Below are 15,688 nucleotides of genomic sequence, written 5' to 3'. Positions count from 1 at the left end.
GCATGTAAACTCCCACCGTGTCACTGGATGGGATTTCAGTTATTTGTGAAACGGCTGTGCATGAGTCCATGTGGCACTCACAGTTACATGTCAGTTGTCACTTTAGCACCCAAAGATCTATTTGCACTAAAAACTCTCCTTGTTTGCTTTGCTATTGTCTGCTTGCCTGACAAATCCCAGTGTCAGCATAAAACAATATGCATGTTAAAACAAAAACTGGTATGCATGTTTTTATTTGTTGGTTGTACTATTCTGGATTATATGAGTGTACAACTGGTTGATGTCAGTTATGGTTCAGATGCTTCGTAATTATCGTAGTGTAAACTAGACAAATCTTCATCTTCACTTCTATAAATATCTGAGTTGGCGACGGCCCGTTCACCTTCAGAGATCTGCCATACCACAATTATCATACATTCTGTTGTAGACAGATGTATCACGATTTCCAATAGTTGATTCGTTTAATATATATTTTGAGATATATTTTTATTTGCACAAATTAGGGACTAGGATGACAAATGTAATAACTTAGGCATTTAAGAGAACTTGTATAGCAACACACGAGTATTTAGCTAGTAAACTTAAAAGCCCACTCTTGGTTAGATCTTCTTTTGCAGTAAAGCCACTATGGTAGCGTGCATGTTAAGTTAATAGTTTAGAAAGGTTGAGGAGCTTATGAGTTACTCCAACAAACACTTACCTTATATTCTTATCCTTGTCATAATAAAAGTGCCACTATGTTGGTGAAGTTGGCATTGACCTTACCATCTTTTTTCATAATTATGGTGGAGGCAAATGATTTGAAAGTTTCGATTGTTTTATTCAGGACCAATTCAAGTTGTCGATGAATATTTCGATGCTGTACTTCTGAACTGCTACGATGCAATAGGAATAATGCTTATGATTCGGATAATTCATCAGCACCAGGTATTTCTCATTTTATCTTATGAAGGAATAACTAGTTAAAGATTTATTCCTGCTGTAGGAGTAAAACTTAAGAAAGCTTATGTTCTGAAAGTGGTTGCAGGGTTGCAGCCTTTCATGTTCCGTAGAGGGATATCCCTGTAATTTATAAACTAGTTCTAGTCCAATATTTACTGTTAAACAGGCAAGGCAGCAAGAGATAATTGTCATTTTGCTAGATTATTCTGGTTGATTTTCACCAGAAACTGGCCAAAATTACCCTCCCCCTTCTTATGTTATTTTATTCCTTAAGGATTAGCTGATAAATTATTTGCAAGAGCATCTCTAGATTTCTGTATGTTAGATTATTTCAAGTAGTCCATAAAGTGGCGCAACCCTGTGTAAATTGGTAACTGAATGTGTGGCAAAGCTTACATGACCCATGCGGATCATAAATCTGAATGGAATTTATGTTTGTGCAGCTTATCATGTTTAAGCGGCGAATTCCATGTTTGGACTCTTACCTAGACAAGGTTTGTTCTGATTCCTTCCTTGTTTGCTCCTTCCAACTTTTAAATCAACTTTACTTGAGAGTTACCTTTTCAATGTGGGAGTTACCTTTAGGAAAGCTCATGCTAAATTGGATGAGAGTTTTGTCTTCTGTTCCACATTCCAAAATTAGTTTGAATCATCTTTCATGTTGCACAATGGGCAGGTTAACATGTCACTTTGGCCTCGCTTCAAGATGGTCTTTGACTTGCATTTGAGCAGCTTGCGGAATGCTAATATTAAGACTCTTTGGGAGGATGATGTGCATCCTCACTATGTAACAAGAAGATATGCTGAATTTACAGCGTCTCTTGTTCATCTCAATGTTGAATATGGGGATGGTCAGGTTAGTTGATCACATGCAGGTCAACCCAGTATTCACCTTTCTGGAATTCTTCACCACATTGCCATGCAATAGGAAGACCTTTTTTTTGTAGCCTATGGGAATTAAGAAGTGGTTTCTACATTTGCAGCTTGATCTAAATCTTGAGCGATTACGGATGGCTATTGAAGACTTGCTTGTTAAGTTGGCCAAGATGTTCCCTAAACCAAAGATGCAAACTGTTTTCCTGATAAACAACTATGATTTAACAATTGCCATATTGAAGGTTGGTACTTTTGAGTTAGCATCAGTTACAATACAAAAATACCATATGCATTGCCTTTCCAAATCTGTTGTGATCTTTGTCATACAGGAAGCTGGCACTGAGGGTGGAAAAACACAACTTCACTTCGAGGAGGTTCTTAAGAGCAACATTGCAATATATGTGGTATGCGCTTTGTCTTACCTATATGGCACGGAATTTCTTTGTGGCCAGAGAAATACTGCTCACCACATTCTCTTGATTTCATTCCCGGTTTAGAGCTCAAATAGATGCCAGCAATGTTGTTGGGTGTTGGTTTCTTATGGAGCATAGGCTGATCTGATGAACAAACATTTCTGCAGGAGGAAGTGCTTCTGGAGCATTTCAGTGATTTGATCAAGTTTGTTAAAACGCGTACATGTAAGTACTAGAATTCTGGTACAACATTGTGTTGTCTTTCTTTATTTCTTTCTTTCTTTACAATAACTGCCTGAATTTTTTATGTCAAAGAAATGACTGCCTGAATTTTTTTTTATTAGCGGAAGACCCTGCCTCGAGTTCAGACAAGGCCAACATCGGCGACGTGGAGCCATTGGTGAAGGATTTCGTGAACCGATGGAAGGCCGCGATCGAGCTGATGCACAAGGATGTGATCACATCCTTCAGCAACTTCCTGTGCGGGATGGAGATCCTGAAGGCGGCCCTCACACAGCTGCTCCTGTACTACACGAGGCTGACCGAATGCGTCAAGAGGGTCAACGGCGGGTCCGCGCTCAACAAGGACCTGGTCTCCATATCCTCCATCCTGTACGAGATCAAGAAATACTCTAGGACCTTTTAGTTACTTCCTCCCTGCCATGTACACTAAAATGAGGGGAGGGGAGGGGAGGGGAGGGGAGGGATGTGGTGTATGTATCCTTACGCTGTTAATGGAAACTCTGATCCATGCCATGCTACTGGAAAAAGAACAGGGCTTTCTACAGATACATAAACAGTAGTATGTATCAAGGTTCCTCGACTGCAATGTGTGAATTTATGAGATTTCTGAAACCCCCCATGGCCTGACTTCTCTTCAGACAGTTCGTGAATTCCATACAAATGTCGGGTTACTGCAGCTAGGGTGTTTGTTAGAATGCCAATGCAACACAACCTTTTCTAGATCGTTACAAAAGCGCCGTAGCGTTTCATAGATGCAAATTATTTTTAAGGAAATGTTCTTACTGAAGGAGAATATAGCCTAGTTGGTTCATAGTGAGCATTCTTTGATTTTTACAGGAAAAATACATGATATAATGAGACCGGTTAGATCTTCTTTTCAGCTGCTGCTGAACGATGCCTGAAAGGTGAACCGAAGCATGAGTAGACTGAAAATTTACATGATTCTGCATGCATAGCAAATTCCACATACCCAAGTTCAGCCTAGCCAGCTTCCCTCACGGTTAATTATTTGTTCATCTTTGAGCCTGAAAGGTGAACTTTGCTCAGTTTGGAACTAACTTGAGCTAATAAAGACTCCCCGTGACTAATTTGTGCACTGATATGAGTCAGTGATGCACTGATATGGGTAGCTGGTGACCATTTCTGTTCCGATTGTAAAGCACTGAGAGTGTTGTTTGGCTCCCTATCAATTCCGTTTCCGTTCCAATTGCTCTTTTGATCTCTTTGCTCTTCCATTTCCTATTTCTCCTTTGCCCATGTCCATAATCCCTTTGGTCATATCCTTTGTTCTCCCGTTTCCTCTTCTTTTTGCCCATGCCCACATTCGTTTTGGCCACCTCTCCTATGTTCCCTGCATTTTGTCGATATTTTTTGTAGCAGCTCATCACCATGGCTACCAAAAGGCAATAGGTTGTTACAATTCCAGTTAGAGCGAATAATCCCCCAAACTTTCAAAAGTTATGGCGTCTGAACCGTCAAGTGTGCCATCATTTTCATGGCTATTTTGACCTATCCATTTCTTTTCAATTTGAATGATAGTATCTCCTTCTGTTATGTTGACTATTGCCCTCGACATTTCAGGAGCTAGCGGAGAATTCCTGGGAAGCGCCTAATCAGCAAAAAGATCATTGTTATAAGCTGCACATGCTATTCCACTGACAATATCTGACTCTATAAAAGCCTGAAAAACAAATCCCCCCCCTTGATATAATAGCACATGGTATGATGGTTTTATTACTTAGTAGTACCATACCCTTCAGAGAATCATGCCAAAAGTTGCTTAAATAGCAAAAAATAATAATCCACTAAACACTTTCAGGCTTAGTTTCTGATTTTTGTGCAGACGTTATGATGTACTCCCTCCGTAAACTAATGTAAGAGTGTTTAGATCACTATTTTAGTGATCTAACCGCTCTTATAATAGTTTATAGAGGGAGTACTTACTTATAAAGTTGTTCTAAAAAGGTTGTCAAAAGTCTATTGATCTGTTTGGTAAATCAAATTACAGTCAGATGAAGTATTATCAATGCTGACCTCCCAAATGGGATCTCATATGTTCTCAAATGCAAATATACTATTTGATTTAGAAAAAAAAAGATAGCCAAACACCTAGATATCTAAAAGTAAACCAACCGATAGAGACTATTTATCATAATCCAATGCAATTCCAAATAGAGCCTAAGTGTGATCAACTGCAAATATCAGCTCATGTTAAAGTTTTCGAGAGTAAATGTATGGATCTATGTTGTTATGTGATGGTATCTCCAAGCCTCTTGCATATATATTGTCGTGTATGGTAGTTAAATTTATAGAAAAAATGATTGTGTTCATTTTGCTATTACTTTCCGTGTCTGTCCTAAAATTGCATCATTCCACCGGGACGCTATTAGATAGCCCTAATATCCATTTATGATTGATTTTCAGAACATGTATGTATATTATGTTTGAATTTTTATAATGCAATCTTGTGGTGACATATGGTACTGGAATCAAGGGGAACACATAAGCATAGCATTTGCATGCCTCGGTAGCTATCTTTTCAAGAGAATAGTGAGTGTAGTTAAACTTACAAATGCAAATCCTACACTCTTGTAAATAGGCGCTACCATTGTATTTTGCGAGAAAAAGTTTGATGTATGGGACTTCATGTACAAGCGCAGCAATGCTTCCATTAGAAAGAGCACTATAGAAATCGTCAGGTGTAGCATAGGGCCTGATTTTTGATGTATGAAAACCAATATCCAGCAGTAGACCCTCTATATAGGAACCTTGGTGGAACCCTACATATTGCCCATTCTTCTGGAGTTCATGAACATCAGTCACTGTTGGTGAAAGCTGCTGTACTGCAAGCATTGATGCAAAACTTGATGTATAACTTGCTGCAAGTACTAGCAGAACAACCCTCCATACACGTAGAATGATTCTAGCTAGAAAGTGTTTCAGCTCCTCTGCAGAAATGAAAATCAAGACTTTATTAAGACACTAAAGAAATTTCAAAGGTGGAATACTGTAATGCACACCATTCCAGGACTTGCTAGAAAGCATATGTAACTTCAATTATTTTAGGTGATAAATGCAAGTCATAGCACTAGTTTTCATTATTTTAGGTGATAATTAGTTTTTCACTAATTCAAATAAGGACACTGTTCTATCTCAAAAAATAAGGACACTGTTGAATGGCGAGATAGATTTTCTCTCTAGTGAAGTGCAATTAAGAAATGGCGCATCTATGTCATAGCTTCTATTCCGTTTGTTCATTCTCCTAGGGAAAACAATAGTGGCTCACGCCCTTGCTCGTAACGTGGAGGGTACCTCGTTGATTATGATGCAAGAGGACCCTCCTAATTTCCTTCGCGGGATACTATCAAACAGTGTAAATTTACTCTATAATCAATAAAATCGCCATGAATGCTCCCACAAAAAAAGTAGAAGAAAAGGCACATTTCTTATTCTTTTAAGCAGGTACAAACTGGATTATGTCATTTCCTCCCTCTAATTCTCCATACTGCATTTGTTAAGCATTATTAATCAAATAGATCTAGTTTACTTTTGAAGATAAATTTGTGCGATATGCGGAAACGCCTTGTCCTCGGTGCGAGGGGGCGTGGTACGTGTTATAGGCAGGGGCGCAACAACCCTGTAGCGCATACATGAGATCGTACAGGAGACTTTGAGAAGAAGGGATAGAGTAGGTTACAATAGATAGATATCAACTAACTACCTAGCCTATCTCCTGGTGGACTCCTGGTGCGGCGCATATCTCCTGATGGACTCCTGGCGCGGGAGATACAACGTGACAGGTTGACAGGTTGTTTGACACCCTCCCTTAATCACAACTTCATCAAGTTGAGATTATGTTTGAAATCTTCAAAGCTTCTAGTAGGCAAAGGTTTTGTGAACCCATCTGCAATTTGATCTCTGGAGTGCACAAAACGAATCTCAAGTTGCTTATTGGCAACCCTTTCTCTCACAAAGTGAAAGTCTATCTCAATGTACTTTGTCCTGGCATGAAAAACTGGATTAGCAGAGAGATAGGTAGCACCTAGATTGTCACACCATAAACATGGAGGTTGAGTGCCTCTAACACCAAGTTCCCTCAAAATGGATTGTAGCCAGATAATCTCTGCTGTTGCATTTGCCAGTGCCTTGTATTCTGCCTCTGTACTGGATCTAGAGACTGTAGCTTGCTTTCTTGCACACCACGATATTAAGTTGGGACCAAAAAAGACTGCAAAACCACCAGTAGACCGCCTATCATCCAGGCAGCCTGCCCAATCAGAGTCTGAAAAGGCACTCACAAGTGTAGATGGTGACTTACTGAAATTGAGACCAACATTAAGAGTGTTCTTGACATATCTAACAATCCTTTTTGCAGCAGTCAAATGAACTGTGGTGGGTGCATGAAGGAATTGGCAAACTTTGTTGACAGCAAAAGAAATATCAGACCTAGTAAGTGCTAAATATTGAAGTGCACCTACTAGGCTTCTGTACCTTGTACTATCATCTTGACTTAGAGGCTGCCCTTCTGTAAGGGACAATTTTTCTGAACTTGACAAAGGAGTGGGTGAGGGTTTACAACCTTGTAGACCAGCTTTCTTTACCAGATCTGCTGCATACTTTTCTTGGGAGAGATGAAGTCCATCATCATGTCTCTTTACTTCAATCCCTAGGAAATAGTGCAAGTCTCCAAGATCCTTAAGAGCAAACTCAGTGCTGAGATCCTTTAACAGTCCTGTAATGGCCTCATCTGATGAACTCGTGACAATAATATCATCAACGTATATGAGTACAAATATGTATGTATTGTACTTATTGTAAATAAACAGTGAGGTGTCAAACTTAGAAGGAGCAAAGCCAAGTGTTTGCATTTTGTGACTGAGGCGTGAATACCATGCCCTTGGAGCTTGTTTCAACCCATACAGTGACTTGTCAAGTTTGCACACATAGGAAGGTTTATTTTTGTTCACAAAAACCCAGGAGGTTGCTTCATGTACACTTCCTCTTCCAGAACCCCATGGAGGAACGCGTTCTGCACATCTAGCTGTCTCAGACTCCAGCCCTTGGAAACAGCAATGGACAAAACAAGATGAATAGTGGCAGCTTTCACAACAGGACTAAATGTGTCCTCATAGTCTATGCCATATCGTTGTTTAAAGCCCTTTGCAACGAGTCTAGCTTTGTAACGATCAATTGTTCCATCAGATTTTCTCTTAATTCTGAATACCCACTTGCAGTCAATAAGATTTTTACCTTGTCTTGGAGGAACCAAATGCCACGTTTTATTTTTCTGCAATGCTATAAATTCTTCATTCATAGCCTTCTTCCACTTTTCATCTTTTAGTGCTGCTTCAAACATGTGCGGCTCACCTGGCTCACCTGTGGAACACACCATGCCATATTTTGTCACATGTTTATAATCAATAGGCTGTATTACTCCTTTTTGCAAATGTGTACGGCGCGGAGATGATGCAGCAGCAGTTTGTGCCACAGACGATCCCGCAGCAGATCCTGAAACCGCAGCAACAGCGGGATCTGTGCGAGCTGGATCTTCTGCGGCGGGTGGTGAAGACGCAGGCATTGCAGCGGTCACAAAAGATCCCGCCCCGTGGAGCTCATCATGGGCGCATGATGGCAAGAGCGGGCCATCAGTGCGTGATCTCGCGCCTGTCGGAGCCGCACCTGTCGGGCGGCGCAGGTCGTGCCTTTTGTAGTAGAGCGGCTGAGTTGGGAACCAGGACCCAGCCACAGGGCGCCGCGTGTCAGCGTCTGGTTGGCACGGAGCGGGAGAGGCCTCCTCCCCAGCCGCGGGACGCCGCGTGGTTGGCTCGGAGAAGTCGCGCGCTGGCCCCCGTCCGACCGCGCCTGGCGAGGCCGTTGACGCGGATTCTGGTGCAGATCCACCTGGCCAGTCTGGCGCGTCTGGCTGCCCGGATCCCGGAGACGATCCGCCTGACATATCTGGCGACGCATATCCCGAGGGGGATTTGTTCCCCTGGTTGGAGCACATAAAATATGGCTCTGTATTGGGTATTTCCACATTGTTTTGACTTCTGTTTTTTTCTGTATAGTCTCCTGCATCATCACAAGGCTCACACAAGGTATTAGGAGGGTCAGTCAATATTGAATCATTACAGTTATTTCCCTCTTGATCAGACCCGACTAGATGTGACGGTAAAAGGAGAATCTCTTTGCGAAGAAGAGCACCGGCGTTGGGGTGATGGTCGGCAAAGGGGAACTTCGTCTCATCAAAGACTACATCGCGAGAAATATAGACCCGTCCAGTAGACACATCAAGACATTTTACGCCCTTGTGTTGAGCACTATGCCCAAGAAAGACACACTGTTTCGAGCGGAACATGAGTTTGCGATTGTTATAAGGGCGAAGATTAGGCCAACAGGCGCAACCAAAAACTCGAAGAGACTTGTAATCAGGTTTGGTGTGAAGGAGTCTTTCTATAGGAGTTTCATTGTGAATGACTCGACTAGGAAGCATGTTGATGATGTGTACAGCAGTGAGAAAAGCCTCATCCCAAAACTTAAGAGGCATAGAGGCACCGGCTAGGAGAGCTAGACCCACTTCAACAATGTGGCGATGCTTGCGCTCAGCCGGGCCGTTTTGCTGGTGAGCATGTGGACAAGACACATGGTGAGAAATACCAAGTGTTTGGAAGAAGGAATTTAGTTTTTCGTGTTCCCCTCCCTAGTCTGACTGTACAACAATGATCTTGCTGTTGAACTTTCTTTCAACGAGTGCTTGAAAGTTTTGAAACACTTGGAAAACCTCGGATCGTTTCTTGAGAAGATAGATCCACGAGAATTTGCTAGTCATCAATAAAGCTTACGTAATATGTGTGTCTACCAACCGAACTAGGGGCAGGACCCCAAACATCCGAGAAAATTAATTGTAAAGGCTGAGTAGAAACACTAGTAGAAATAGGATACGGTAATTGATGACTTTTTGCTCTTTGGCAGGAATTACAAATGGTTTCAACACAACGCTCACCAACAAACGGGAGCTTATTCTTTCTAAGCAAACGTTCTACTAAGGAAAAAGAAGCATGTCCTAGACGATCGTGCCATCGTGTGGAGGAAAGCTTGACAACACCATGGGCTTGTTTATTGAATCTGCTGAACTCCGGAAGCAATGGGTAGAGCCCTCGAACACATCTACCTCGATATAGGATTTTCCTCGTGGCCTAATCCTTAATCAAGAAGAAAAAAGGATGAAACTCAATGAAGACATGATTGTCAAGTGCTATTCGATGGATAGAAAGGAGATTTTTGTTGGCACTAGGGACATGCAAATTTTTTCTAAGGTGGATTTTGCGATGAGGGGTATGTATAACTGAATGACCAATATGACGGATCCTCATGCCTGCCCCACTCACGGTGTGAATTTGGTCCTTGCCGGGGTACTTCTCACGGAGGGTTACTTTCTCAAGTTCACCCGTGAGATGGTTGGTGGCGCCGCTGTCGAGGTACCAGTTTGTGTCGACGCCGTAGGCACCATCAGCAGCGGCAGCAACCTTTTCCTCATCTTTGGAAGAAGCCTCATCTTCTTCAAAACGGTACCAACAGTCTTTAGCCGAGTGCCCGAGTTTACCACAGATCTGGCAACGCACGGCATCCGGGCGAGACTTGTTGTTCCCGCTGCGGCGACCCCTAGTGTTGTTGGAGGAGGGGCGCCCGTCACGGGAGTTGGAGCCGCTGGTGTTGCGGCCACCGCTGCCGCCGGGCCTGCCCTTGGAGCGAGGAGGGCCACGGTAGCGATAGGAGGAGCCGCCACGGCCGTGGGTCGCGGCATTGGCGGAAGATTTGAAGCCGCCCGACCCTTGGTACATGGCCACCCATTGATCAAAGTTACTCACATAGAGAAGAGTTCATCGAAAGAGAGCGGGGTGTTGAGGACGTCGAGGGCAGAGACCAAGGACTGGTACTCCATGTCGAGGCCGTGGAGGATGTAGCTGATGAGTTCGTCGTCCTGCAGGGGCTTGCCGACGGCCGCCAGCTCATCGGCGAGGCCACGCATATGGGCGAAGACGGTGGTGACCGATTGGGAGCCCTTCTGCGCGCTGAGCAGGGCCGTGCGTATGTTATTGACACGGCTCAAAGACTGCGAGGAGAACATACCTGCGAGCGTCGTCCAGAGCGTGCTCCCCGTGGTGATCGTGGTCACCTGCAGCAGGACCTCCTTGGTGAGGGTGCTGAGGAGATAGCCCAGCACCTGCTGGTCCTCCAGGACCCAGAAAGGGTGGAGAGGGTTGGGCGCAGAGGTTTCCTTCCCATCCTTATCTTTGGTGGTGAGGAACTTGGCCGGCTCCGGTGTTGTGCCGTCGGCGTAGCCTAAGACTCCCGCGCCCCTGAGCTGCGGCGTCACCTGCGCGCGCCAGAGGACATAGTTGGTGCGGGTCAGCTTCTCCGTGACTTGGCCGCTGAGGTTGGTCTGGGAAGCGCCGGAGGAAGACATGGCTGGAGATTGGATCGCTAGATGGCTTTGGGAGGATCGCTCTGATTACCATGTGCGATATGCGGAAACGCCTTGTCCTCGGTGCGAGGGGGCGTGGTACGTGTTATAGGCAGGGGCGCAACAACCCTGTAGCGCATACATGAGATCGTACAGGAGACTTGGAGAAGAAGGGATAGAGTAGGTTACAATAGATAGATATCAACTAACTACCTAGCCTATCTCCTGGTGGACTCCTGGTGCGGCGCATATCTCCTGATGGACTCCTGGCGCGGGAGATACAACGTGACAGGTTGACAGGTTGTTTGACAAAATTAAACTGCAATAGTCTCATAGAGATGTTTAGTCAGATCAATGTAGTAATCTTTGTTGTAGGAATTTTTCGATGCTTGTTATTTTGATATAGTGCAACAAATGCTTTATCCATGCAATTGAAATGCTGTTCTAAATTCTACAAAGATCCAAGAAAAAGTAATGTTTACTCAACTCTCTTCAAAAATGGAGAATATTGTAATCGCCAACTGTTTGAGTGAAAAGGGAACATGAACATGTTCATTGCCATTTAGATGCTCTAGAAGCCAGACACTAATTCCTGTGTAGATAAAGAATACGATGCTGCCAAACCACATCCCAGTGCTCAATGGTTTCAAGAAAAGCCACATGTCTGTATTCACGTATTCCTTGACCGGAACAATCATCCCTACTCCAGATTCTGTGTATGGTGCAGTGAAGTCGACATACAATGATCTATTGGATCTTATAGTAATATCTGCAACCGCTATGTCATATTCCTGCAACGAAATTAGTCAGCTTTATATATTTAAGGAAAAAGGGATATCTACATTTTAAGATTGATTAAACAAGTATAATCTTAGTTGTTCAACAAAGAGTAATATTTTAGCAAGCAATAAACTTTTGAGTTGCTTTTCTTTGAGAAAGAAAAAATTTAGAATGAGCCTTTCTCGTTGGCATCATTTTCGTGTATAATATTGTGGCCTGAATGCAGAACAAAATACTGGATGGAAATGTGGAAGAAAATTAAGACATTGCAAAAATGTTTGAGCTACGAGTTTTTTCTTTACAATTTGAGAAATTGCCTTTTATTAATTACTTCTTACCTGAAGATAGACCAAATAAACAAAATCATTGTAGCTTCCGGAAATTGGTGCATCAGCAGTGTCAAATTCTAGGTATTCACAAGAAAACGGACGATGCGCTCTCTTTACTGCCTCCTCGAATATGTCAATTGAAAGGCCACTCGCTGTTGTTGCATTTGTGATAGGATCTTTGTATGTCTTTATAAACTCTGTAAATTCGCTTGAGCACACACCGACTCTAAGCTTCTTACCAACTCTAGGAAATTCCCAGCCCATTGGTATTTCGGTCGACTCTCCTTGCCAAATTATAGGATTTAGATCAAGCATTGATGCTTGTCCTTTTTTTAGGGTAATCTTGATTTAACTTCCGTAAAAGTCCATTCACAGTCCAAAACCCGATTTCTCTCCAACCTCTCTCAACCACATTTATTATTTGGAACACAGAAACTTTAAGCTGGCGTCTGTGTGTAAGGTCAAATTCACCACTTAAACCTCTGAACTTATTTTGTACAATCATTGATAAGAGTTCAGGACCATTAGTGGAAATAACCATGGATTCCAAACATGTGGAGTTTTTAGTGAACCATGGTTGCTTATCTATAGCACTGGATACGGCATACTATCAGAAGTGTGGGATGGGCTTGTTGCTGTGAATGATATTATTATGGGGACTTGAGTTACATTTCCAATATTAGATATGAACACAGCTTCTGATGATTTCTAGGGACCAATGATGGCTTGCACTTTGTAGCTTTCCAGTAATTCAATAGCTTTCAGAAGGGAACAAGAAAGTTACTATCAAATAATATATGTGGAATAATCTGCAGTATCAACACCTTAACCGGTTCATTCAAGATAGGAAAAAGGTTAAGAAAAACTTAGTTTTGGACCTTACGGTTTTATTAGTCAATACTCTAATTTTCAGGCTTGCCTCTATGCTCCCTTGACATAAAAAACAACCGAGTAATGCTACAAAAAGCTAATATTTGACAGAAGACACAACACACATGTGCAAGGAAATACAAAATTGACCTCTTATTATGGAACATAGCAGGGAGAGCCCTGCTGTTTGTTAAATATATAGATTTTAAGGGTAACCATGTAACACTATGAACACATATTTACAAGAAGATTGCATTCATGATACGAGATACAAGGCCAAAAATATTATTCCAATCACTTAGAAATATCATAGCTGAATTTCCGAGGCATCCTAGCCTTAGAAAACTTATATGGAATGTCATGAGTACAATATACTCATTTATTTTCTTGTAAAAATACACTCCTTTATTTCAAAATGGAGTGCATTATTTTTTCGTGAAAAATGCAAAGCTTGTGTCTTGATAGATTGATAGAAATAATTTGAATTTCTTATATGATATTCTATTGAAAATAGTTAAAATTACAATCACAAGAAAGTGCATTTGAATACGAATCTAAATTCCCATTGCATTAAGTTATAACATAATCACATATAATTGGATTAATTGTTGGGTCGGTGCATGTATTTGGACATGCCAATAAAAGTGCGGCACCACTGTTCAAGATATCAGCCGATATTCCAATAAATTGGCCGATTTAACGCTTACCTGTGTCTAACTGATAAGATAAATCGGCTGATAAATTGACCGATTTATCGCTTACACGTGTCTGACTGATAAGATAAATCGGCTGATAAATTGACCGATTTATCGCTTACACGTGTCTGACCGATAAGATAAATTGAGTGATATGCCGAAAATCGACCGATTTATCCTTATCTTGGGTCGACCAATAAGCTTCCGATAAGCGATATTCCCAACATTGAAAGCGTCCATGATCGAATTTTCTTGGACATGCCAAATATGCCGTATGCTTGGTCATGGAAGTAGTATTTTTCTATTTCCTGTGGAATTTTATCATTGGTTTGTGGAGGTTTGAAATACTTGTTGCAATGATGCATTAAGAATGATGACTTTGTGACTTTTATTGGCCAAGACAGGAGAGCTTGAAAGTACGTTATAATTAGAAGTTTGAGACCACTATAATAGGGGATTGCTTGATTGGGCATGTTACAAGGAACTAATATGCCACTTGTGAATGGATTTTCAACTGATTTTTCCCCTCAAAAATAGGGTTAGAACGGCCTCTGCATCATTTGATGCATGTAACCCTCAGGATTTCAACTAAAACTAAACCTTCTTCTTCGTTATTGTGATTCTCATACATCTTGCTTGGTCTAAGGTCACTCAGGCATTCTCAACTAATGGGGAGCATAGGAAGCAACCTATTTTCCAATTAGAGAGGGACTAGCAAAAGAGCCCGCACGTTAATGCAGTAACCATAAATCAAGACCTCAATAGGTCCATGTCCTTTATTTCAACACATGGCATCCCATCTGTATTGCCACTTATCCTCCTTCCCAGCCTCACTGACAGTGGCCTTAGTGCTCACACAATCATAACACATTTGAATGTTGTCAATTCTAAGGCGTCTCTCTCTCGGCATAAGATGAAATTTTTGTTTTTTTCCTGTGAGATTTTGACGAGGTGTGCATGCTTTTTATAGATGGTTTCTTTGTCTTCAATCTTGGTTTGGCTTAGGTGTTCATTTCCAATCCCGATCGACACCGGTATGAAATAAATACATATCCTGTGCTATAGATTAAGGTTGCACCCTAAATAGCATTTCTAAAATGGTTAACTAGTAAAATAACATCATATTCAAATTCTCTAATCAAATTCTATATATAACATGTTAAATTGGAGTAAGGGTATAAAATATATGAATATTTTTTAAAAAGTATTTGATATGTGATGCAGGTTGATTAATCTAAATATTAGGGGTTTCCTACAAAAGCCAAAAATCTAACTTAACACTGATCCGCGGGTTGTTACCGGAAACATTAGGAGGTTTTCTGCAAAAAGGAAAATCTGACTTAAAAGGGGCCAACACATTGATTACCAGAAACATCACGGAGTTTTTGCAAAATAGCATGACGGACTAAGAATATCACCTCCCTTTATTAGTGGGTATAGATGATGGCTTAGTAGTGAGTGAGGCTCAGTTGAAAGAGCAGATCACCAACTATTATAACGGATCCCGCAAAAAAAACTATTGCAAGGGTTTATTTGGTCTTGTCTCTTGAGCACAATGATATTCTGATGTCTAGAGCTTTGAGGAAGATATCCCTTAGCTTCCCACGACGGAAAATGAAATCCTCATTGATCCTTTCATGCAAAAGGGGATTTGGGAGGCTAGCTCTTGAAGGGAACATAATAAACCCCCGGGCGGGATGGATTCCCGGCTGACTTTTACCTTGTATTTTGGGAGGCAACCAAAGATGACATGATGAATTTGTTCCATGCATTTCATAGCAGTGAAGTACTCCCTCTGTTCCATAATTCTTCATGAATTTTTTCCATGACATGAATTATGGAATAGAGGGGGTACTATTGTATAATCTCAACTTTTAGACAATTAAACAATGTGAGTTTCAAAAGTATTCACTAATGAAGAGTTCCAAATATTCAATAAGTGACAACAAATAGAATTAAATTAGGTGATTACGTGGTTCGTCTAGCCCAAACAGTGTACATGAAGGGTAGAAACATTCTCAAAGGGGTTCTAATTCTTCATGAGACTGTTCACCAGTTGCATAAGTAACATTGTTG

At 41.6% G+C, this 15,688-nt stretch overlaps 1 protein-coding gene and 1 pseudogene across 1 annotated transcript in view; one reads left to right on the top strand and one right to left on the bottom strand.

The window, feature by feature from the left end:
• The window catches only part of LOC119310691 (vacuolar protein sorting-associated protein 52 A-like), a 10,223-nt gene extending 7,130 nt beyond the window's left edge, over window positions 1-3,093 (top strand). Inside the window, exons 13-19 of the mRNA XM_037586349.1 lie at window positions 827-927; window positions 1,386-1,436; window positions 1,619-1,798; window positions 1,926-2,060; window positions 2,148-2,222; window positions 2,399-2,456; window positions 2,576-3,093. Coding sequence (XP_037442246.1) covers window positions 827-927; window positions 1,386-1,436; window positions 1,619-1,798; window positions 1,926-2,060; window positions 2,148-2,222; window positions 2,399-2,456; window positions 2,576-2,877 — 902 coding nt within the window. The 3' untranslated portion in view covers window positions 2,878-3,093. The remainder of the gene's footprint in view (window positions 1-826; window positions 928-1,385; window positions 1,437-1,618; window positions 1,799-1,925; window positions 2,061-2,147; window positions 2,223-2,398; window positions 2,457-2,575) is intronic.
• Window positions 3,094-3,580: 487 nt separating this feature from the next.
• The window catches only part of LOC119309728, a 13,321-nt pseudogene continuing 1,213 nt past the window's right edge, over window positions 3,581-15,688 (bottom strand).

Source organism: Triticum dicoccoides, chromosome 5B (assembly GCF_002162155.2).
Source record: "Triticum dicoccoides isolate Atlit2015 ecotype Zavitan chromosome 5B, WEW_v2.0, whole genome shotgun sequence".
NCBI lineage: Eukaryota > Viridiplantae > Streptophyta > Magnoliopsida > Poales > Poaceae > Triticum > Triticum dicoccoides.
Note: the sequence above shows the minus strand (reverse complement) of the source record. Positions and strands in the feature narration are given on the sequence as shown.